The sequence below is a fragment of the Xenia sp. Carnegie-2017 genome, unplaced genomic scaffold, assembly GCF_021976095.1.
Source record: "Xenia sp. Carnegie-2017 unplaced genomic scaffold, XeniaSp_v1 HiC_scaffold_22, whole genome shotgun sequence".
In the NCBI taxonomy this organism is placed as follows: domain Eukaryota; kingdom Metazoa; phylum Cnidaria; class Anthozoa; order Malacalcyonacea; family Xeniidae; genus Xenia; species Xenia sp. Carnegie-2017.
Genome location: NW_025813485.1, coordinates 14,126,372 through 14,142,120, shown reverse-complemented (window position 1 = coordinate 14,142,120; position 15,749 = coordinate 14,126,372). Strand labels below are relative to the sequence as shown.

The following is a 15,749-nucleotide window of genomic DNA, read 5'->3' as shown; positions in this document are numbered from 1 at the left end:
TGTTCTCGGTGATTGTACTCAATGGTTTGGTTGTTCTAGCAATATTGCAACAACAGGGTTCTTTATAAAAAACATCTTTAATTGGTGTCACGCATAACCGCGTTTGCTTTAAGCATTGGCTCTTTATTTGTGGGTTACATGCACTGACCTGATTACATGTGGACTGCTCTCTATGGAATGCGATTATTTTCATCAGTCTTAGGATCATAATATGTTCAGGTGTTATTAACACGTGCGTTTTAGTTTGATTTATACGACGAGGTCTTGATTCGTGCACTTTCTTCATTGACCATTGAAAATACACTTTACCTCTTTCACATGTGGTCAATTGAACAATTAGCTATAGTACAACAATGATCACGATATGTCTTCACGCAGCCACGCGTCACGCGTGGAGTTCAAGTCAAACAGGGCAAGTCATTGAAACCAACAAACCAACAGCCTAGTTACCGTACCAAAGTTTGCAGCTTACGCACTTCTTCTCAAAGTTTTAATAGAGTAACTCTTTTTGTTGATTCTTTGTGGTATATGAAGCTTTACATCGCTTTATATTCTGCGTCGTGCAATACAAAGAAGACAGGAAATGGTGAGCAAACATGTTATTTTTTAATACGCGTGAAGTGCTTTTATTGAGAGATGACAATCTCATCGCCAATGGCATCAATTAACGATATATTTCATAAATATTTCCATCTAAAACTTTGTAGAATTCATAGGCCCCAGTCATTAGATAGAATAGACGAATACTAATATTGTTATTTAAAGTATTGAATGATGTTTTTGTAAAGTCTGTTTTTTCAATATTGGCTTGACTGTTTGAGTGAATTATTTTTTAATTTTCGCTCTACATGAAATATCCGGTCAAGGGAAGCAATTATCCTTGTTAATTATTCTCAAAGTAACCGCATGAAAAACAGCTCACATAAATTACAAGACCCCAGCAGAACTATCTTGCATAAAATGTGTCACTTATAATTTCGACAAAAGCAGCCAAAATTAAGAAAATGAATATAAGTTAAAGTTTTCAAGTCATTTTGTGTTGGTGCGCTAATGCAGTAAAATCATGTTTTGAAAATTTTGGTACTAGGTCAATATTTCGTAAGAAATCACTTTTTTGTGTTTGGTGAACAAATATATTGTGACATGTTAGCTTATTAATCCATGGCTCTTTTAAATTATGACTTTGTGATCCAATTGAAACTATCAGATGTAATAGTTAGAATTTTAGCTTCAGAAAGAAGTGTTTATTAAAAATGCTGATTTCAAATTTTCAATAAGGGTATTCTTGTAAAAATAGATTATTTGCATGCTTAATAAAATCTATATGTATATGGTTTTTAAATGTTAAAAGAGGAAGGATGGGGTTCTTTTCAAAGTATACACAGAGTTAAATGCAATGTTGTGACACATCTTATTAGTTTGTTGTTTATTGTCATTGCTGAGTAAAAAGTTTGTAAATTTATTTTTTGTTGTTAATGACTATCAGATAATTGTGCAGAATTGATGATTATGTTATCGACTTGTTCAGCATTGTTGCTGTTTTGAAAAATAGAATTGTAGTTTCAAACACTTTTCTTCAGTTTTCACTATTTTGTCCAGCAAGTTTGTGAATATTTGAAAACTTCAAATTTTATTAGTACAATAAATTATTCATGCATTTCAAATTGTGCAAAACATAGTGATGTCACCCCAAGGGATCAAGGTTTTGACTTGCCTTGTTGATGATGGTATAACAAATTTGACAGTAGTAGTTTACACAACTGCATGAGTCACTAGCAATGCTAGCTTGCAAGTTTTAGTCCTGTTTTGTAAATTTCAGATCATTGTTATTCATTTCTTCAGAAATCTATTGTTTTCCCAATAAGTGCACATAATAAACTGTAAATAGCAGGACCAAATAATCGGACTAGCTTTGCCACTGCCATGAGTCATTGTTGGATTTGTCATTAATGCATTTTTTTCATTTTTCAATATTGCTTGATGTATCATTGTTTGATAGCATAAGATTTTCAAACCATATATGGCAGGAACTGTTGACTTGTGGATCAGTGGGGCTTTCCCCAGCATTTTAAGCCTTCTAAGGTTGTCTTCAGACTACTACTTAAATTTGCATCCATGTTCAGCCATTGATTACCTCCTTTTGCCCCCCTCCCACAAAAAAATTATAATTTTTATAAAGAACCAAAATGCTGTAATATAGTCAAATAGATCTTTTGCTTTCTTAATAAATCCAATTTTTTTCAGCTGCTACTTTACTAATGAATATTCATCATATAAAAATAGATGGGGTGTGGTCAGCAGTTTGACCATATAAGCATCGGGTGAGGTCAAACACACACCCCTGCTCTGAACTTCACAACTCTATAAGACAGGTGAAAGAGTAAGCTTGTCAGACCAAATCTAGTTACAAAAAATTGCATATATTTGGTATTCGGCCACACTAGTGGTTTGCGAAATGTGAAATAAGAAATAAAGATTGGAAATTTTCTTTTTATCATTCAAAATTATGTTCAGCGATATTTTTTGATGTGCTGCGTGTAGCTAAATTTTCTCAAATGAAAGAATTACAAATTATGTCCATAATGTTTATGTCAATGACAACTTTTGTCGTTTTATTTTTACAGAATGTCGATTTACCTGAGTTCAATGGTTATGCAATGGAACCTATTGAAGAACCTGTGACATGCATGTTGAATAAACATAGAAAACAAGGAATACTGAAGTTTATCGGTGAAACCTCGTTTAGTTCAGGTGTTTGGTGCGGTATAGAGCTAAGTGAACCGTGTGGAAAAAACGACGGCTCCGTTGCTGGTGTTCGCTACTTTTACTGTAAAAAACAGCATGGAATATTTGTAAATCCTAAGAACGTCTTCCCTCTTGAAAAAAAAGATGAAAGTAAAGTGGGCAGAAGGTGGACAGAATCATCTGTAGATAGTGAAAAACCTGACCTTAATTTGGACCAACAAGGGAGACCTCGATCAAAATCAGATGCAGTAACAAATAACTACAATTTATTTTGCGAGAGTCCGTTTAGTATTCAGAGCAAGAAATCTGCTTCTTTAACCAAGTTAAACATGACTTACACATGCTCTTCACCAGTCTTCGCGCAAAACTTAGACAACATTGACTCAGGTGACATAAAACATTCGTCTCCCTTTGATGTCACCCCTTTCGAAGAGGGAAGTAACATGGAAGAGGAAGAAAAAACGAATATAATCTGTAATCTTGAAGAGATAAAAACAAAAGAAAACGAGGAGTCTCTTCACGTCCCTTTTGAGAATTTGTTACCTGCAGTTGAAGTGAAAAAAAACATAAAGTTAGGCAGTATGAATGCAAATAAATTTTTGAAAACATGTAAAAACAAGATTCAAGCCCATTTACAACTAAAGAACAAGATTCAAGTGCATTTACAAATAAAGAACAGGGTTCAAGCATCGTAGCAACAAGCGAAGACTCTTCGATAAATACTACATTTTTTGTGCATGCTGTTAATCTCATCAATAAGAAAAATGGTGCCAAAGACGTTTCAACGGGAGAGGGTGACTTGCTTGCTTCAAAATGCTATCTTCCTAACAATGAAACTGAAACATCACCTTGTTTTGGGAAAGAAAATCTAAATTCTACATTTATTAATCACGAAAATGGCGGTCAAAACACAAGACTTAGATCAGATTCAAAATCATCCATTTCTTCTTTGGAAAGTACTTCATCACTTAAATCCTATAAAAGACGTAGTCGTTTAGACGATTTGAAAACACCAAGAAAACTCCCTTGTCCTACAGAAATTTCTCGATCAAAATTAGTGAAATTATCGGCAGAGAAACAGACAAAATTACTGAAAACAGATGCAGCAGCAAGCAACAGACAAATGCACGATTATACTCCTACAACAAAATCGTTATCAAATGATGCACAGAGTGCGAAGAGAAATAGGACCAAATCGTCGAGTATTGTCGCGCCAAGATTAAGCTTAGTGTCACCCTCTGTGAGTAGTTCTAATGTGAAAGCTAAATCGAAAAGTGCTTCCTCCGATATTGATGATATTAAAACTCGTTTGAATCATTCTAAAATTGTCACACCGCATTCATCTAAGTTGTCAGCACCTCCAACTAGTCGTTTCATCAGTACACCATTGAACAAAAGAGCCAATGCATCGGAAATGAAATCTAAACTAGGTAGCGCTCGATCTGGTAGTCGAACAACTGTGACGTCAAATAGTGACGTAGTAAAAAAGGAAACGCAAAGTAAGCAATCTACTGGTAGCTTATTGGTTAAAAGAAAAAACGCTGAAAATAGGAATGAAACTGTTAACATTAGCAGATCAAGATATTTATCCTCTTCGAATTCATGCAACGATCAGCTTTCTTCGAAAAAGAGAACACAATCTCATTCATCTACTGTGTCTGAGAAAAAAACTGTTACACCACGTTCAAGAAATCTCACAAAATCATGTACTGATATCAAAGGAAAGAATGATATTAGATCTTTAAAACTGCGTAGCAATTCAACATCGAAATCCGAGACCAGCAGTAAGTTTAACATAATGAATATATTTCTTTATTTTGCTCTTTGCTTTGGTTGCATATAATACAGAGAGCAAATGTTTTGGACTCCTATATAAACTATAACTCCAGCAGTTTATCAGAGGATTTTAAAAGGGGAACTACACATCCAGCAAAAGGAGAGTACCAACAATGGAACTCCTCCTTACACAGCTGCATCGATAATCCCATTTAGGACTGCTGGCATTTTTTACGCGACTTCATTGCAGTAACTGATCACTGCCTATTATATTTCACACACTTTGATGGTAGATACAGTGCAAAAAATGTTTGCGTTTCTATTTTTATTATGTTCCGCCAACTGATCTATAAATCTTGCTGCAGACTTTTATCGAAGTTGAGCTTCACAATTACAGTAGGCATGCAGCTGCAGTTGTATTATTAAATAATCATTTGATGATGAAAGGCTTTACCAGTGAATGTTATCGTTTGTGCTATTTCAGAAATTGCAATTGTTTTTGTTGATTTCACTCTACGTCAGTCTCGTTGCTCATAATTCAAATTAATTTTTTTAAGGTTTGAAAAGTTCTTCAAAATCGTCATTGGTTGATGGTGTTAATGAAAATCTACCAGAAAATAACAAGTTAGTAGAGAATAATTATCTAAGGAATAAACCTTGTCAGCCTCTAACACAAAAAGACAGACAAAATTCAAATGGATCTGAGAGGAAATTTACCTCAAAAGCAGAAAAATCTGATACCGCGAAAGAATTGCCAACTAGCTGTTTAAATTCCCTCACTGCTCCAGACTTACTTAAACAAACACCTGAAGTAACAAGGAAGTCAGTTGGTATCCAAGTGGAAAATCATGAACAAGATGGAAAATCTGATGTCACAGACATCGATTTACACGCTCTCTTAGTGAACAGAAATCGAGATTTTGAAGCATGTCTTACTGCTTTGCAAGTTTATGCAAAAAAGGTAAAGAATTAAGCACTGGCAAGAACCCATAAATGTTACCAAATTTATTATGAATATATGTGATATATGTCACTGCTGATTACTGCCGAAACGTATTAGTTGGGCTACAAAACAGTTATCCTTAAATATAGTAATGCATAGAAAAGGTTGTTTTCCAAACCATGTGCTTTGAGACATCGTAGCTTATGTTGTGAATTGTTGAACAGTGACCGCAAAGCAGAGATGGGCAGGGGGCGCTCTCAACTTTTTTCATGGACAAGCAAAATATTGAATAAAAGTCAGCGTCCCACATATAGAGTATGTTCTCATGCTACATTCATTTCGGAGCCCCCACTTTTGAGGAGGCCTTAAGGTCCAAATTAGCATTAACTTTCATTTATTGTGTGTTAATATGTAATTATACGTCTTTTAAAGTAAAAATCTCCTTAGTCACGATCAACTATTTGTAATTTTTTGTCCAGGTGGAGTATGAACGGAATAATGCGTCATTTTTAGAGCGGAATTTGAAGTTTACTAAAGAAAAATGTCATTCCACGGAAACTATGTTAGGTACCTCTTATTTTTTGCGTGGCTTCACAGCTAGGACACGCAAGATGTGGTTTAATACAGAGTGATGATGTTTTTTTATTTTAGCTAAAGAAAACAGTCAACGTGTTCGCCTTGAAGAGGAAATGCTTAGTGCTAAAAGTGACAGTGCCGTTGAAGTTGCGTTGTTAAGAGCACAGTTTGAAAGAAAACAAGAAATTGCTATCGGAAAGCTAAAGGAAATCCATCGGAAAGAGCTTGAAAAAGGTAGAATCGCGTAACTACATGGATATGTCACTGTGTAAAGTCATGCTTATAGTATCGGCTAGTAATCTTTAAGAACTTTAACATTTGCAAAAAAAATCGACAAAGCGGCTTGCAATTTAATACTTAATATCATTTTTTCATTTTTCTTTAGTTCGAAAGCAGCATGTAAAGTCGATGGATGATAGAAGACGAGTTTTTGATTTGAAGGTAAATGAAAAAATCATGCAAATTTTCATAATAGTTGTGCCGAAGAAATCGGAGGTGTTGAGGGGACTGGTTTCAAGTAGTTTCAAGTACCTGTTTTTCGTATGGTGATATATATTCTTTTATGGATTAAAATGTATCGCATACTTTTTTAGTTAAAACGAATAGAGGAAACATATGTGGAAGACATATCTCAAATTAATGCAAAACACAAAGGAGAAGTTGCTGAGCTGGAATTAAAACACACGAAGCAATGTGAAGGTACTTCATGTAACCGGATTGTTTGAAAAGATTATTTTACTTAGTTTTGAATTTATATTTGAAGATTTGGTCGAAGAGCGTCACGCTGAAATTGATATAATCAAAGCTGATTATGAAGAGCAGCTTGAACAATTGCAGGTACGTATTGTTCGGCTAAAATAGTGCGTTGTTTTAGTAAAGAGCAGATATTAATTTGTAATTCGTCTACATGATATTTTCCCAGGAATCATTATCACAATCTGAGAAAGCTTGCAATGAGTTAAGGGAAGAAATAAAAGCGAATCAATTAGAGGCAAAAAAAGATTCTATTTCAAAAATACAGGTTGAAGAAATTTTACTATATTCTGACGAACGATTTTCAAATGTTCTCATTTGTAGCTTTGAGAGTAGTCATATTAGTCTGTTTCTGTACAATATTCATTTCAAAAATCCAAAATCGGTTTGAAAGTTTGTTCGGAAATTTATTTTGTTTCGAAGCTTGTTTTATTTTATTGTTCAATATTAGCTACAATATTAACTGCACGGCTTATGATGAAACATTTGACAAAGTATTACTAACCACTGCACGCCAGTAAATATAAGTAAATTTTTAAAGCAAGTTTCAATGTAGAGATCTTTTCTATTGAATATGCCTAGCGAATTAATTGAAATTACAAATTCTTAAAGCTGCATTGTCGCATTTTTAAGGATGCAGTCGCTAAATATAAGAGTCTACCAGATGAACTAGACAGTATGAAGTTTGCATTGGAACTAAAAAATGCCGAAATAAAAAAATTGCGAAAATCAAACGCTGAACTTCAACATGAGGTGAGGCAAATATGTAATTCTCTCGTGTAACATGTCTGTCTTTGCTTGTAATGCATTTTTGTTGCCTATAGATTGACGAACTTCGTCAAATCAAAGAACGTGCTGCCTTGTTAGAAAGAGAGAAAGAATCTTTGAATTTTGTTGTTGAGAATAAGTCTTATTTTGAAAGGTAAAACACCTGTTTCCTATATTAAGGCCCGTTCACACGATCCGATTTGTCGGATCCGAATGTTTCGGCTTCGTTTGTTGGTTGGGTGCTCAGACGGTCCGATAATTTTGTTGATATTTATATTCGTTTCGATATTTATAATCGTTTGTGTTATCCAGTATTCATTTATTAATTTATTTTGTTCTTGTTTCCAAGTCTTTTTAAAATCTATGTAATTTGACTAGTCGGCTTCTTTGATCTGTCGGATGAAATAGAGCAACTTTTATTTTCATCCGATTTTTTAAATTGACGGATCCGGCTATCGGAAGCTTGCTTTATACGTGTTCACACGATCTGTTTTTTAGGATCCGAAAACTCGAATCGTGTAAACGGGCCTTTAGAAATAAATACGTGTAACAATACTTATTGACATCAATATTGTCAAACATGACGTATGTCAACATGCAGAATTCCAGATTTGAGCACATTTTTTTGGAATCAAATTTCATCGAATATTATTAGACATCATGCAACATTAAGTGGGTAGGTCTTCAGACGTTACCAACGTCTACCTGACATCAAAGTTTGACGATTAAAGCACAAATGTTTTGCTCGGGAAATCACTATGCATATGATGCTACAATCCTTGATTTTATCAACTTGCCTTTGGTGTTTTGGAATCTTTACTTCGGTAGTGAGTTTAGTTTTTTTTTGAAACAGTCGGTTATTAACTACCCTGTTAATGAGCCTTTAAAATTAAGTATTGTGCCTGATGAATGATATTCGCTATATTATACGTTTATATATATTTCGAGAAAACTTAGCTAAAGCAAAACAGCATCACAAGGGAAGCTCTGGAGTTAAAACCATTTTTTCTTTAAACGTTCTGTTTCATAAAAGTAAGAAACAGACAGAAGTGACGGATGTATGTCTTTCATTTTTAGACAATTATCTTTGGAACGAGATAAGCTTCGTTTATCTCTTGATCGTGAAGTTGCCACATCCAAGAGACTCTCGTTGGAGAAAGAAGAACTTGCATGGCGTTTAAATTCATTTAGAGATTCACCAACATCGCCGACTTTGGGAAATGATCGTTTACGGATGTCAGTGGTCAGTACTCCTGATAGCGGTATTCTTTCGCACAAGATTGAAGAGTCTGACTTGGAATATGAAATTAATGAATCAAAGGTAAGATAATACGTTCATTGCTTTGTTGCCTTCTTCATCCCAACATATAGTCCTCTTTTATGTGCCAAAGTTGTAAGGAAGTCAAATAGCAGGGTGGGTCCAGTGGTTTTTTAAAAGCAAGGGGGAATAAATGGAACGCCGGCTTCGTGTTACTTTTTTGATGTGTGCAAACGTTTGTTTCGCGTTGCTGAAAACATGAATTTACTCAACGACCCAAGAGTCACGATGTTTTCAAAAAAGCGCTCACTGACAGGCCTTTCTCACTGACACTCTTTTAAAAAGCTTGAAACTGTTGCTCCAAAAGAAAATTGCAACAAAACGTCCAAACAATAAGGAGACATTTGGCGCCCCATATATAATACACGTCAATCAGTCAATGCTTGGAGAAAAAAATGCATTTAAAATAGTAGCAAGAGACTTGCCGAGCGTAAATCGAATTCGTATAATAAAAATTAATGCTAGAAAAACCCACATAATGAATTAAATTTATGTCGATTTCAGTTGTTGAGCATCAGCACTTTTTGGCGTCACGTGATTCTACCTAAATTCAAAAGATATTTATTCCCCATATAGCAAAGCCAGCAAATAATGAACGGGTGATCTTCTTAAACTGTATTTGGATGAGCATTGTGTTTGTTATTGCATGATACTTGGTAATAGCGATTAATTTACATAAAACGCGAAAGAAGTTTATCAAAGAAAAATTTGGTTTATGTCGAGAATTTCTTATTGGAAATGTAATAAAATAACATGAATGGCATGCATTTAATAAAAAGTGTTATGGTATCTGTATATATTCATGTTGAAGTAATATATATGATAAAATATGAAACTGCCATAGACATTAGATTAAATATGTTTACTTACAACAATTACATCATACAAAATATTATATACTAGTATTAAAGCATGATTTATAGTTATGGATCGTAATAAGTTGGATTTATAGATACTTTTTTCAATACTGGTCATTAAAATTTTGTTTTTGTCTATGACAAATATATATAACTAGTTGTGTCTTTATCTGAAAAATGATATTTTCCCTATAAAATGATAAACTTTGTCTTTGTTAAATCGCTTTTCTCCAGATGAAAAACTCAAATCGATAGTATTGCGTCAGTACTTGTCCATGTAGATAACAAATATTGATCTTTCTGAATTACGTCATTTTTACGTCATTATATACGTATTGTATTTATTTCAACCACATACGGGGTAATAATTTATATTGTGGTTTAAAACTGCAAAAAGGCAACTCCTTGAGAACCGGGGTCGTCTACCATTTCGCCTGCTGCCACCGCCACCGACTTACTTTCACACATATTTGACATGACAGATATTAACTTTTATATTTAGTCCTTGCCTAATGGTGTTGAACTTGCTCACGTGCAGTTATGCATTAACACACTTATATCATCACATGCATAATTAATTTTACGAAGTATGTACCTTTGTACCTTCTACGACATAAGATGTTCATTTCTTGTTTTGTTCACAACGTTTAATTGCGAGGCGTTAGAAATGATGCAAGTTGTCAGGCCATTTGTAAACAGGCAGACCGCATTAAAACTTGCCAAAGATATATTTCACATAACTGTGAACGAATCTAGGTCAAGCAGTGTAAAAGAACTTAACTCGCCTGAAGCCAGGTGTTTTTATGTGCAAGGAATCTTGCCTCACGCTCGAGAGCAAGAGTTCATTCTCAAAGTTTGTAAGTTCCAAGATTTTAGAGAAAGTGAGGCGATTATCGATGAGCTGAATGATGTGATGGTTACTGTCAATAATCATGGCATACTGTGCTCTGTACCACAGCAAACGGCGAATGGCAAACTTTATGAAATGAAGAAACTGAATACTACTCGTGAAGTCATTCATAACAACGATAAAACTCACAACAACGAACTGCAGAAATCGAATCTCGACTGTGTTGTACGTCTATTTTCGTATATACCGGGAGACAACATGCGTGCTCTTAGCTGTAATCTAGATATGTTTTATCATGTCGGGTGTTTTGCTGCAAAAATCGACAAAGTGTTAAAGGTAGTGTATTGTCATCAGACATTCTCCTATGCTAGGCAATTTTAAAATTTTTGTACGTATGTCCACCCCTAATCGGTAAAAACAAGTACTGATAAATTCTTTAGTTAGACGTACTTTAATTTGTGCTGATAAATGTGTACAAATAGCAGGTTTGAAACAACGTATCAATGTTCGCACTCATTGGATTGAAAACACTTGAAGAGATGGTCTCGTAAACAGAACAACGCCAATCACGTGACTTGATGCAATTGAACTGTATAGTTGTTACTGATGTCTTGTAGATGCAAGCTTGCACTTTATTTACTTCTGAATAATTGCAAAAAAAACTGGATGGATCTAGCTTCCTTCTCTATTTGCACTAAGAGTCTATTTTCTATTACTGTCTACTTTCTACTGTAAGAGCCTAATGTTGCTCTTTGAATGTTATTTAATTTTCAGGATTTTCATTGTCCTGCACTTCAAACCAGAAGTAATCGCTGGGACATAAACAACTTATCTATGGCAACAAAAGTTAGCAAAATTATAACCAAACCTGAACACAAGAAAATTCTACATCATATTGAAGACATTTTTACTTGCATGGTGAAGCCACGACTAGATACACTTCCCAAACAGTGTATTCATGCTGATATAAATGAAACAAACTTAATTTTCAATGATAATGTTCACCATAATCACCCTACTGGATTAATTGACTTTGATCTGGCTGCATTTAACTGTCGTGTTTTTGAAATTTCTGCATCTGCAGCATATATGATGACAATGTATGTAGATGACCCTTTGGAAGCTGGTGTTCATGTTACTGCTGGATATCAAATAAACAATCCACTGACAGCCGAAGAAATGGAACTGTTATTTTATCTTATTCAAGCAAGAATGTATCAAAGTGTGTGTTTTGGCACACTTGCCAGTCAAATCTTTCCCCAAAATTCCAAGTATTTGCTATATACTGTGCACAGAGCGTGGAAAGCATTGGAAAAGATAACAAATACAAGTAAGTCAAAGTTTGATGACAGATTGCATCAACTTTGTAGTACACATTTGCAGCGTGGTGCAAAAACCATTAAGACAATAAGAAGATGGTGAACACTGTTGCCTCTTCTTGTCAGATGCGCTCACTATTGAAAACTGAATATATCTTTATTCCAAATCCATTACAAGCTTTGTTAAAGGTTAGTCTTAGTGCAAAGATATACGTGTTCAAACACTTAAATAAAGTTTAGTTTGTATGTAGAAACTTTCTTTATTTCATTGGGATTCCTTACTACCCATTAATGATTGCATTTAGACATATACCTTTACAAAGTTCGTTTATAAATTCTGATTGTTAAATTAGCTTTCATATGATTGGTAAATGATAGCTTAGTTATTATTTACAAATATTTGTACCAATCAATGTTTTTACAAAAATGCATGGTGGTAAACGGGCAAATGGCAGTTGGATGAAGGTGGGAAGGTTTATGGAAAATGAAATTTGAATTGAAATCCTTGTCCAAAAGGAAATCCTCCGGGAAATCCTCCATTTTGCCATCCTCCACCATTTTGTTGTTCAGGATCAAGTGGGTCTTCACCATTATCAAATTTTGCCTTTTTCTCTGCACATGAGACAAATTAATGAATACATATTAACACATCTTGCTTCAAACATATGTTGAATAAAAATTAACAAACCTGGGTCTGTAAGAACTTCTTTCGCAGCAGCAATGTCAATAAACATCCGCTCGGCCTTCTTCTTATCTTCACCTTCATAATGGTCAGGATGCCACTTTACTGCAAGTTTTCTATATGCTTTCATAATTTCCCGCTTACTTGCATTTCTATTTTCATTAAACATACAACATTTAAATACCCTGCATAAATCCTTAATTCATATTCTTCATTCCCTATCACTTATTTCAATAATATAATACTCACCTTTTCACTTTTAGAATCTTATAGTAGTCTCTTTTCTTGGATTGTTTGAGGAGCCTTTGAGCTTTTTCCATCCCTTCGTTCACCTAAGTAAAAGTTTTTAAATTGTGCTTCATGGTACTTTTCCTCATCAAAAATATATCCAAAATCCAAATAGATACATGCTTCCAAACCTTATGCAAATCTCCATTTATATTTTTCGCAGTTTGATAATCATTCACAGCTGTTATCATAAACAAACAATACATGAGACTGCACTACAAAAACTTTCTCGATTTAGTCAATGTGTACTAAGGATACTTGTCAATACCTTCTTCATACATTTCATTTAAAATGTAACCTTCAGCTCTATCACAAAGAGCATCAACATTGTTTTCATCCAACTCTATTGCTTCAGTACAAGAATTTAATGTTTCAGTGATGTCGCCATTCTATGCAAAAAACGAAGGAATTGTTTAGTTTAGATACACTTCAATAACAATGAATGTGTCTGTCCTACCATTCTATGACAGTGGCATATTTTTGATTTTGCTTTCAATATATAAAAGTCTAAAGCAGGTTCTGTTTTTAATGCTGCTTTGAATTTTTGAATGGCATCTGAATACCTATAAAACAGCAGCCATCCAAATGTTTGTAAGTAGAAACAAATAAGAAAAAAATGAGATATTAATCATGTATTGGTACCAAATAACTATTCTGTCTAAATGAGCACCATATTAGAACATACCTACATTATAGGATGCTTACCTTCCTTTGTTTATTAAATCATCACCATCATTGAATTGTTTGTTTAGCTTCTTTAATTTCTTAAAGAAAATGAAATTATTTATGTTTATTTTGTCTATAACATTACCAGCTCCCTCCAGATCAAAACTACAATTAAAGTTATACCTAACTAGAGCATTGTATTAAACTTATAATAAAAAACCATCAAACTTGATACCTTATATAAAGTAAAACAATCTTTGTGATCTGGGTCTAGCTTAAGACATTCACGGATCTCCCTGAAAATGAGTGAAATTGAAGCTATTTTTGACGGATAAATGATATTTAAATTATATTAGATTCACGTAGTTACCTTAAACCATCTTCTAAATCTCCCATTTGGTAATGTAGTTTACTTATTTGTAGAAATGCACCTGTATTATCGCTCACTAATTTCGTCGTAGTTCTAAACATAAACTTTCCCAAGTAAATTATAATATCAATAAAACAGTGTGATTTTAAATTGTGTCGGTCCACAGACTTACTTTATGTCTGTCACAGCTTTATATAATTCTCCCATCACCTCATAGCATTCGGCTCTTTTTGATCGTAATGATGCATCCCATGGAGCAATCTTTAAATGGAAATGACTTTTGACAGTAAGTGAAAGTTTAGCCCAAGTAAATTTCATTCAAAGCTAAATGATGATATAGTGCAGAATGTGTCCTATATACCTCTAATGCTTTAGTCAACTGTTCTATGGCATTTGAAAAGTCACCCATTTCCATTAGGCTCACACTGTTTTCTACATATGTGTTAAATGGGTCTATCAGTGACAGCTAAGAAAAAAGATGAACATTAACCATTGTCAAAATTTACTAGTTTCAAATTTCCTGACTTAGAGCAATACACATATTGCATTGTATATTTTAAACCTGTTTTAAAGCATCTTCATTCTCCTTATCATATCTAAGCTGTTAAAAGGAAGAAAAATTTAACACATAAGATTTAGACAAACTTAGCTATCAATTCTGATGCAACAATTAATTATAACAATGAGTTGAAATATTTACCACAGTTTCAAAATCAATATGTGCCAAGTCTGTTTCACCCCTCTTTAAATGAACATTTCCTCTTTGCAAAAATGCCTATTTTTCAACAGAATTATTTATAAATCCATCTTTTCTTACAAATGCATGCTTTTTCAAAGGGCATGTTGAGCATTAATTTAAAAGATAAATAACAAAAACCTGATAAAACTTTGGGTTTAATTTAATAGCTTCATCAAGATCTGGCAATGCTGAACGTGATCTACCCATTGCCATCAAAACAGTGGCTCTTTTAAAATATGTTAAAAAATTGGAAGAATCTCCCTCTGAAAGAAATTTTGCAAAATTTAAAGATGGCAGGTGGAATGGGTATAGGGAATAGATCAAAAATGATTTTCCATCAAGTGACATTTGTATAGTTCAATGCAGCATGCAACTTCATCACATCCAACTTGTAGCTGTATTGCTATGCATTTTACCTAATAGTGAAAAGTAACAAGTCCAAATTTCTATTTTGTGCACTTGCACACTAATTAATACTATTGTCATGTGTCTATCAGTATCACATGTTGATGCTGGTGTAAGTGTTAGTGTTATTTTGCTTTGTACTAATATGATGAAAAAATGGACAAGCAAAAAAAATATGTGTGCAGCCAGGACTCAATCAAATCAAAATCTCACAGCATAAATATTATCTGTCCCTGACATTACATACCTACTGCAGCATGATAGTGTGATAAAGCATCCGACAATTGTCCAGCAGAAACCAACTTCATGCCCATAGCAAGATGTTGTTCCACCTCTTCACTAGCTCCATTTACTGATGTATAAACATAAAAGGCTTCATTTTAAACGTTTCGAATAAATGGCCAGAGAGCTCTGTACTATTTGACACTTCGTATATAATATTATGTCATATTACTTGTTAGTTCTCGTAGTACTTTAACATTAAAGCTTACCATCAACGAAAAAATATATAAAAACAGAAGTTAATCCAGCAATCCAGGACATAACTCAACCGTTCCTCATCAACACTCTATACTCATATACATAACAAATAGAAAATCTTAAAATTTAAAACTAACTCCAACTTCTAAGATGATGTGGATTTTGTCCAGTGGTAAATATTACTTTTGCGTGGTGAGCTGCCATTGGCTGTAGA

General features: G+C 33.9%; 4 protein-coding genes across 4 annotated transcripts; 3 read left to right on the top strand and 1 right to left on the bottom strand.

Annotated features, from left to right (window-relative positions):
* Nucleotides 1-376: 376 nt before the first annotated feature.
* On the top strand, nucleotides 377-3,450 carry LOC124445081 (CAP-Gly domain-containing linker protein 4-like). Its single transcript, XM_046995789.1, has 2 exons — nucleotides 377-586; nucleotides 2,625-3,450. The coding sequence occupies exons 1-2, from the start codon at nucleotides 584-586 to the stop codon at nucleotides 3,438-3,440; spliced, it is 819 nt and encodes a 272-aa protein (XP_046851745.1). The 5' UTR covers nucleotides 377-583; the 3' UTR covers nucleotides 3,441-3,450.
* On the top strand, nucleotides 3,450-9,890 carry LOC124445076 (microtubule-associated tumor suppressor 1 homolog A-like). The gene is made up of 12 exons (XM_046995783.1): nucleotides 3,450-4,529; nucleotides 5,079-5,482; nucleotides 5,944-6,031; nucleotides 6,116-6,274; nucleotides 6,426-6,481; nucleotides 6,634-6,739; nucleotides 6,804-6,877; nucleotides 6,963-7,061; nucleotides 7,427-7,546; nucleotides 7,618-7,715; nucleotides 8,639-8,882; nucleotides 9,456-9,890. Exons 1-12 carry the CDS (start codon nucleotides 3,869-3,871, stop codon nucleotides 9,480-9,482), a joined length of 2,136 nt encoding a protein of 711 aa, XP_046851739.1. The 5' UTR covers nucleotides 3,450-3,868; the 3' UTR covers nucleotides 9,483-9,890.
* A 198-nt stretch (nucleotides 9,891-10,088) lies between these two features.
* On the top strand, nucleotides 10,089-13,615 carry LOC124445079 (hydroxylysine kinase-like). The gene is made up of 2 exons (XM_046995787.1): nucleotides 10,089-10,922; nucleotides 11,361-13,615. Exons 1-2 carry the CDS (start codon nucleotides 10,326-10,328, stop codon nucleotides 12,006-12,008), a joined length of 1,245 nt encoding a protein of 414 aa, XP_046851743.1. The 5' UTR covers nucleotides 10,089-10,325; the 3' UTR covers nucleotides 12,009-13,615.
* On the bottom strand, nucleotides 12,146-15,717 carry LOC124445078 (dnaJ homolog subfamily C member 3-like). Its single transcript, XM_046995786.1, has 16 exons — nucleotides 15,547-15,717; nucleotides 15,303-15,407; nucleotides 14,789-14,913; nucleotides 14,612-14,686; nucleotides 14,474-14,512; nucleotides 14,273-14,377; nucleotides 14,084-14,172; nucleotides 13,912-14,004; nucleotides 13,777-13,837; nucleotides 13,581-13,639; nucleotides 13,333-13,438; nucleotides 13,144-13,264; nucleotides 13,007-13,056; nucleotides 12,837-12,919; nucleotides 12,594-12,739; nucleotides 12,146-12,517 (listed from the first exon to the last, which is right to left on the bottom strand). The coding sequence occupies exons 1-16, from the start codon at nucleotides 15,596-15,598 to the stop codon at nucleotides 12,381-12,383; spliced, it is 1,446 nt and encodes a 481-aa protein (XP_046851742.1). The 5' UTR covers nucleotides 15,599-15,717; the 3' UTR covers nucleotides 12,146-12,380.
* Nucleotides 15,718-15,749: the final 32 nt, after the last annotated feature.

Excerpts from the sequence above, each read along its gene's own strand:
- LOC124445076 (XM_046995783.1), top strand. The coding sequence starts at position 3,869 with ATGCACGATTATACTCCTACAACAAAATCGTTATCAAATGATGCACAG. Across the intron at positions 6,740-6,803 it reads ACACACGAAGCAATGTGAAG|ATTTGGTCGAAGAGCGTCAC; the intron begins GTACTTCATGTA and ends TTATATTTGAAG. Across the intron at positions 7,062-7,426 it reads ATTCTATTTCAAAAATACAG|GATGCAGTCGCTAAATATAA; the intron begins GTTGAAGAAATT and ends CGCATTTTTAAG.
- LOC124445079 (XM_046995787.1), top strand. The coding sequence starts at position 10,326 with ATGTACCTTTGTACCTTCTACGACATAAGATGTTCATTTCTTGTTTTG. Across the intron at positions 10,923-11,360 it reads AAATCGACAAAGTGTTAAAG|GATTTTCATTGTCCTGCACT; the intron begins GTAGTGTATTGT and ends TTTAATTTTCAG.
- LOC124445078 (XM_046995786.1), bottom strand. The coding sequence starts at position 15,598 with ATGTCCTGGATTGCTGGATTAACTTCTGTTTTTATATATTTTTTCGTT. Across the intron at positions 13,640-13,776 it reads ATTGTTTTACTTTATATAAG|AAATTAAAGAAGCTAAACAA; the intron begins GTATCAAGTTTG and ends ATTTTCTTTAAG. Across the intron at positions 13,057-13,143 it reads AAATGAAATGTATGAAGAAG|CTGTGAATGATTATCAAACT; the intron begins GTATTGACAAGT and ends TTATGATAACAG.